This window comes from Gracilinanus agilis, chromosome 1, assembly GCF_016433145.1.
Source record: "Gracilinanus agilis isolate LMUSP501 chromosome 1, AgileGrace, whole genome shotgun sequence".
NCBI classification, from domain to species: Eukaryota; Metazoa; Chordata; class Mammalia; order Didelphimorphia; family Didelphidae; genus Gracilinanus; species Gracilinanus agilis.
In genome coordinates this window covers 705,976,695-705,984,249 of record NC_058130.1, presented here as the reverse complement: position 1 = coordinate 705,984,249, position 7,555 = coordinate 705,976,695, and the positions used below count along the sequence as shown (strand labels likewise).

Sequence of the window (7,555 nt, the reverse complement as noted above, 5' to 3'; positions counted from 1 at the left end):
AAAGACCAGGACAGCCAGCTAACACAGGATCACATAGTTAGGACCTGAAAAGCTTTTAACATAAAAAGGAGATAGATAATCTAAACTGATGAAATCTAATAAATATAAATCTAAAGTTCTATATTTGGGTTAAAAAATCAACTTGAAAAGTATAAAGGGGGAGGGAAAGATTTGGACAGATAATATAGTTCATATCTGAAAAAAGATCAAGGGTCTTCAGCTTCTTTAGGCCAAGGAATGTCTCATTATTTATTCTTACATCCTTAGTGTTTAGCACTCAGCCTTGTAACATAATAGGGTCTTAGTAAGTCATTGCTGAAGGAAATATAGCAGTGGTGAAACAAGGAAGCAGTATAAAACATCAGTAGTAGGCTAATGAGGTCATCGGTTCACACCTAGGAAAATAGGTAGAGTTATAAATCTCATTCAAGGTAACCTAGATCCTGGGTTGAGGAGTCAGGAAACCTGGATTCAAATCCCAGATCTGACATTTAATATCTGTGGGACCATTGGCAAGGCACTTAACCTCTGTGCCACACTATAAAACAAGAGTAACATTTATATTACAGCCCTGATAACATAAAGCCCAACATGCTACAGAAATAAGAGTTATTGGGTCTCTGGGAACAAGGGAAAAGATCATTCATTTCCTTACCCTAAGAGCTATCAGAGGGAAAAGAGAATGGGGACCACAATGGAAGCCATAATCTTGCCCATGGATGCTGGGCAGATTGTATCAGGGTGGCTCCCTAGAACAAAAGATGAAGACTGATTATCCTGACAAACCACAACCAACTTCAAGAAGCAGAAAAGGCTTTTTAGAGAGGAAAGCCAGGCCCAAAGAAGCAGGAAGCACTCGGGAGAGAACAAGGCTTAAGCCTAAGGCTTAAAGGGAAAAAAAAAAACTACAGGAAAGAGAGTATCTGCAAGATACATCTTGATGGCTTGAAGGCAAAGGAATGAATGTTCTTGGAGCCCAGGTGGGAAATAAAGTGTTTTCCTCCAGTATCTAGGTTTGGCTTGAGAGATACTCCAAAAATGAGACAAAGGAGCCAACTTCACAATGAGTACAAAACCTGGGGCCCAGGTAAAAGAAGGCTCCTCTAAAGTTGGCAGGAATTAACTTGGCCTGTCAGGGACTATAGGGAAGAACAATGGAATGAAGTGAGGTTTGGGGGAATGGTCATTATGGGAAAGAGTTGTACCACAATGTTCTTAAATGAAGCTGGGCCAGGGGCAGCTAGGTAGAATAGTAGAAAGAGGAAGAGGAGGAGGATGACAATGATGATGACAGCAGAAAGGGCTGTTGACCACTGGAGTGATCAGAGATATAGGGCACCATCACCAAAAGCAAATGTTTCAGCAAATAAGTCATAAGAACACCCCAGAGAGACTGTCCATGTGACCCTGAGAAAGGCTGGGCAGAAAAAAGAAGATAAACCAAAGAGTTGCTGGGACAGAGAAGAGAGTCTGTTACAATGGAATGTGAGATCCTAGGTTCAAATCCAACTCTACCATGTTAATAATAACATCTTCTGGGACACAGTTTCCTCATCTGAAAAATGGACCAGATGCCCTACCACAGCCCTTCCAAGTCAAAATCTCTAATTCCTGACTAGTATGACCCTCTTGTAGCCATTCTTTAGTGTTGGCAACCAGGAAGAAACTCCACTGGGGAAAGAGAAGAGCTAGGCCATGTTTAAGCCCATGTAAAAGCAAGAGATGATAGATGAGTGATGGGACAGGGGAAGAATGCTAAGGAGGAACTGGGATGTAGGCTCTTACCCGCATATTAGGATCACTCAGTGAGTGTCGGGCACGGGCAATGGCCTCCTCAGTCACTCGAGTGTCCCCATTGGACTGGATCTCTAGCACAGCCATCTGAGGAGGAAAGGAGACCAGGGGTACAGTCCAGGTGAGAGCAGCATGTGAGGAAGAAATGGGGGAAGCAGGAGCAGGAAGCAGGACAAGAGGGCAGGTATCAGCATTTAAGAAGAGGAAGGAATGACCAGGGTCTCTGCTCAGGATAAGGAAGGAGGGTGGGGGATCCTAGGGAGTGTTTGGAAAGGGCATGCTGGGAGGAGAGGGCATGGGCAGGGTGGGATGTGAGCAAAAAGGCCATGCTGGGGAGACCAGGGGGAGGGGGGGCCAATACCTCCAGTGCACACATCCCGAATGAAAAGATGTCCACAGCTGTCCCGTCAGCAACCTCTGAAACCGAGGGAGCAAGGGTGGGGGAGGAGGGGTATATATACCACAGGGTCAAAGTTCAGGGAAAAGGTATCACAGGGTCAGGAATCAAGGAAGATGGTTCAGGTGCTAAAGGGTTAAAGGTAAGAGAACAGGGGGGTGGCTATGGAGAACTATAAGGAAAGAAGACAGCCCTAGGGGTCCCAGTGGTCACTCACGGCCATACTCCGGGGGGGAAAAATGCAAGTTTCGCTGTTCTTCTCGCTCAGCTCGAATGGGGCTCCGGAGATCATCAGGAATTGCTGGAGGGAGCAGATCAAGAGACTGAGGTGACCCCAGAGGACTTTCCCCAAAAAGGCACTTGATCTTCCCCAATCTACTCCCCGCCCACCCCTGCCCCAAACTCACCATTAGAGAATACCCTGTGCCAGACTGAGGGAGAAAGAAAGAAAAATGTGAATGGGTGATGAGGAGAAGGAGCAGGCCAGCAAACAGGGAAATTTGCCCTCCTCTTGGGCTCTCCTCCTTTCCCCTGTCCCCAAGTCCAGCCTCACCAGAACCAATCTTGATTAGGCCATTGTGCTGGATAAAGATGGTGTCGCTGGTCAAGTTGCCATGAATGATGGGAGGGTTGCACGAGTGAAGAAAGCTAAGGGGACACAGGCCCAGGTTTAGGGTGACAGTATCAGAAATGAAAAGGGAGACCTCATCTCTAATGAAATTAAGGCAATCATTAAAAACTACTTTACCCAATTATATGGCAATAAATATAGCAATTTAGGTGATATGGATGAATATCTCCAAAAATATAAATTGTCCAGATTAACAGCAAAGAAATAGAATACCTAAACAATCCCATCTCAGAGAAAGAAATAGAACAAGTCATCAAAGAATTTCCTAAGAAAAAATTCCCTGGACCAGATGGATTCACAAGTGAATTCTATCAAACTTTCAAAGAACAACTAATTCCAATACTATACAGACTATCTGACAAAATAAGCAAAGGGGTTCTACCAAATTCCTTTTATGACACAAATATGATACTGATCCCAAAGCCAGGTAGATCAAAAACAGAGAAAGTAAACTGACTCTGGTACTGGGGGTGGGGTGGTGGAAGGTTGATCAGCTCACATTTTGATGGGAGCTATTTCCTCCCCCCCCCCCCCCCATAGCATGGAAATGCCAAAATCCCATGTACCTTCCATACTGTGTCCTATTTTGGGGTCCCTTCTTTCATCTGGATTTGTCTTTTTTGTCCTTTGGAGGTATGCTGTATGGGTCAGTGGTGACAAGAGTTAAGTGCCCTGTTCTACTCTGCAGCCATCTTAACCCAGAAGTCTCCTGTAGGGTTGCTTTTAAATGATTATTTTGGTAGAGTAAGGCAATCTTTCTGATTAAGCATGTAGCTTACATAATTTTATAATTGATCTAGAATAAACATTAATAGAATTAATAATATGGGATTGCAGACTAAGATTAGCAGCATGAATAATCTTTATAGTGAGTAAGTATGTTGGGAGTTGATCAAGTTCTGTTAGAGAATGTGTTTATGGATTTCTCTTGTTTTCCCTTTCAAGCTGTCTACATGAAGGAGGGATCAGCAGGAAAAAGGCAGGAGAAAGGGCATTGAAGTCATTTCATCAGGACCCCCCATTGGGAACCACAGTATTCAAGAGACCAAAGACTTTGGGGGGTTTGGAATAATGTTGTGTTATCAAAATTTGCCAAGGGTAGCTGCCTACCTTTCTCTGGCACAAATGTCAATGAGTCGGGCATTGGGGAGTGCCCCCAAATGCCAATGGTCCATACCTGTACCCCAAGGCTTTCCTGCCATTAGTGACAAGAATCCCACCCTACGTAGTATCACCCATTTGTCTGTTTGGTCAGCGATGTGGAATCTAGAAGCCCCTAAACTTGTAGCCTAGAAAGATTCGATGAACCTCTGTTTAGTTATTTGGAAGGTGAAAGTCCTGGTTTTGATCTTGCGAGGGATAGTTCTTCCCTGAGGGAAGTCCAACTTCACTTGTCTCAAACTGAAAAATGGGCCTTCAAGGAGTGTAGCTGGGGTTGGCTAATTCCATCAGATGTTAAATATCTCTTTTGTGCCAATGGTTTCTCCCCTTAGACCAGGGTCCTTTACCAAGGTGGCCCAGTCCTTGGCTGGGTCTTTCCCTTTTGTGTCCATTGTAAGGCATCAGCCTCTTACTACTATTCTTGTTAGGGACTCCTCATTTTCCTTTATTACCATTATAAAGTCAATCAACTCTCCCTCTTGTCCTTAGTCCTGTTATCATCAATGAGGGACTTGATAGAAATGATGTAATTTGTTAGGAAGAGTAAAGCAAAAAACCCTAGATGGTAGAGGAGCTTTAAACTTTCCTTTGGTATAAACAGGAAGTCAGGTAATTCAACTAAACTTCCTGTAGAATCCCCTCAACCAATCACAATATGGTTCTTCAGGAAGACTAGCCTCTTGGTATCAATTGATATTTAACTGATGTTAACTAAATCAATATTATTAGAATATCAATGATGATCAATAATACATCTGACTATTAATATTGATGATGGTACTTAATCTCAGCCTCAGAGAATAAAGCTGGATCCCACTCTAGCCCTTCAAATTCCCTAAAACTTCTTAGAATCTGTCTTGTTGCCAGGCCAACCAACAAAGGTCAATAATTGGTTTGAGTTTTACAAACAAAGACTTTACTTGAGGTAATCAAACAAGGGGAACTGAGAGAAGGGAAGAGGGTTTTATGAATCCCTAAAAGAAGTCAAAGCTTAACTCAAAGTATATAATCTAACAGCTTCAGAATGTTGATCGCTGAGCTGAGCCAGAAAGGCCCACTGGCCTTATTTGGCCTGCTTTGATGGGCATTACTTGCCTATAGACAAATTATATTGCAGCTTGATTGAAGATATTTAGATGGATAAATCTTCTGTAATAATTTGATGGATGCTGATAATTGACCCTAAAGTTCAGTAGTAATCCTGTACCTTTCAGGTATGCTCGTTGATACTTGGCTAGACCAATAAATTTTGGAGAGAAAGGTTTGACCCCAACCACCTTGGATCCCTGGCTCCAGAATGAGTCAGTGGGCCCAGTTTCTCTCTCCTATATAGAGAACAGTCCAACCGATGATTGGTCTGCATGCCCATGCAGAGTCCAAGGATTGAACTCTGAAAGCTCTGGTCCCTGGCCCCCGTGATTGCCACCTTGTTAGATGATAACTCCAAGGAGCCACTGAAATTTGAAAACTTAAATACCTTTGCTGGGGAACATGGAGACTGTAAGTTAAGTTTTGCAAGGATTTGCGAGAAGCCATGTCTTTGGGCAGGGTTTCCAGATGGACACTTGGAATCTTGGGAGATTCCTGATGCCATCCTGGGGGTCTATTAGGAGAATGTGCCAGTGTGCTGATCTGTCCCAAATCTCTCCCTGCCCTAAAGAGAGTGGAGTAAAAAATAAGGGCCCTATAGAGCTGGGGGAAGGGAGGTGGGGCAGAATGGGAGCTGGAATGGAACTGAGGGATCAGGTTCTGGGCACTGGGCCAATGCAGTGTTTTGTTTATTAGAATATTCATTTTCATTACTCCTAGTTCTAGGTTAATCCAGGTTTTTACTTTATGATTTGATATTTTCTTCTAATTAATTAAATTAAATTAAATTAAATTAATCTATTATCTGGGAGCTACACCCCAGTTATTAAATATTGGGTTTTTTTGGAAACTGGAGGAACCTCTTTCTCCATAAGCAGTTGCTCATATTTCTCTATGTATCAAAACCTCTAGTCTCATGAGCTAATGATTTCAATACTATAGGCAACTCCCCAAAGGAGGAAATTCATTTTATACACATAGGTTGACATCATTTCTCTAGTCTGGAGTTTTAGAGAGATTTGCTGAGAGCATCAAGAGGTTAAGTGACTTGTCCAGGATCACAGAGCCCAGTATTGTCAGAGGCTGAAGTTGAACCCAGGTTTTCTTTGCTATTTCTCTCCATTGTGCTATATTACCTTTCAATATCATAGGATTAAATAATATATTAAAGCCAGGAGAAGCTAGGTGGCATGGTGGATAGAGCACAGTCCTGGAGTCAGGATGGTGCCATGGATAGATAGAGAGAGCTCTGTAATCAAATCTGGCCTCAGATGCTTCCTAACTATGTGACCCTGGGCAAATCCCTTAACTCTGATTGCCTAGCCCTTGCCCTTCTGTCTTAGAATGGATACTGTAAAAGGGATAAAGTAAGAGTTTTAAATATATATATATATATATATATTTTCCATATGCTATACAGTTTTTTAAACCTTATAATCAATAATAACACAAAGATTTAAATAGTTACAATATTTTAGATATTTTAGATATGCGAAAGATCTCAAAATGTTACTATAGCTGTGGCTGATTTGTCATTTCTGAAAACATAGTCCCAAATTTAGTTTCTCTCAAGATACCAAGTAGAGTTTCTTCTCAAGAATTCTTTACATCCTCATTACAAAACAAAAGGTAAAAGTTTCATCAGATAACATCTTCATATTCTTTTTCTGTTTTCTCCAGTTTCTCTCCACTTTTTTTAAATTAAAAAACAAAAACAAAAAAATAAAGCAACTGTTAACTCAAAACTAAGAATCATTTCTAAGGCAGAATTAGGGTAAGGCCTAGGCAAACAGGGTTAAATGCCCAAGGGCACACAGCATCTGAGGTCAAATTCAAACCCAGGGCCTTCTGTCTTTAGGTCTAGCTCTTTATCCAGGGAGTCACCTAGCTGCCCCTCCAGGCACTCTTAACAGTGTCTAAACTGTCTTGCTCCTTACAGAAAGACAGGACATTCCCTCTAATGACAGCTGAAACCCTATTATATGTCAGTCATTTCTACATTATTACATTTGGCTATTACATATACATATGCATAGTAATAGTATCTATAGTCTCATTGGGAGAGCCTAGTGAAACAGATGTTACACATACATATTATTTCCCTTATTAGAATATAAACTCCTTGAGGGCAGGGTCTTTTTTTCCCTCTGTGTTTCGTTTATTTTTTTTCTTTGTATCCCCAGGATTTTGTATAATACCTGGCACATAGCACATGTTATAATCATTAATCTGGGATTAGATAGATGCCACCTTGACTGACAGGGATGGCAGTTGAGAGATTTGGAATGTTCCCAGGTGCCATGAGCCAGGGGAAAACGTTGGTTAGCCCCATCCTATATATACCTTCTTACAACTGGAGGAAGTCTCTGGACTCAGTGGCTGAGAACTGGAGATCTCAGATCTCTGAATGGAGACTTGAGCAAGCCTCAGTGAATCAAACTGGGCAGAGGATGGCTGAAGGATGGTTGAAGGATTGTTGCAGG

At 42.1% G+C, this 7,555-nt stretch overlaps 1 protein-coding gene across 1 annotated transcript in view; it reads right to left on the bottom strand.

Moving 5' to 3' along the window:
* Positions 1 to 3,997, bottom strand: part of NRBP2 (nuclear receptor binding protein 2) — a 20,713-nt gene extending 16,716 nt beyond the window's left edge. Inside the window, exons 1-6 of the mRNA XM_044684753.1 lie at positions 3,933 to 3,997; positions 2,745 to 2,839; positions 2,599 to 2,622; positions 2,409 to 2,492; positions 2,156 to 2,211; positions 1,786 to 1,881 (exon numbers count right to left, since the gene is read on the bottom strand). Coding sequence (XP_044540688.1) covers positions 1,786 to 1,881; positions 2,156 to 2,211; positions 2,409 to 2,492; positions 2,599 to 2,622; positions 2,745 to 2,839; positions 3,933 to 3,997 — 420 coding nt within the window. The remainder of the gene's footprint in view (positions 1 to 1,785; positions 1,882 to 2,155; positions 2,212 to 2,408; positions 2,493 to 2,598; positions 2,623 to 2,744; positions 2,840 to 3,932) is intronic.
* Between the last annotated feature and the right edge of the window lie 3,558 nt (positions 3,998 to 7,555).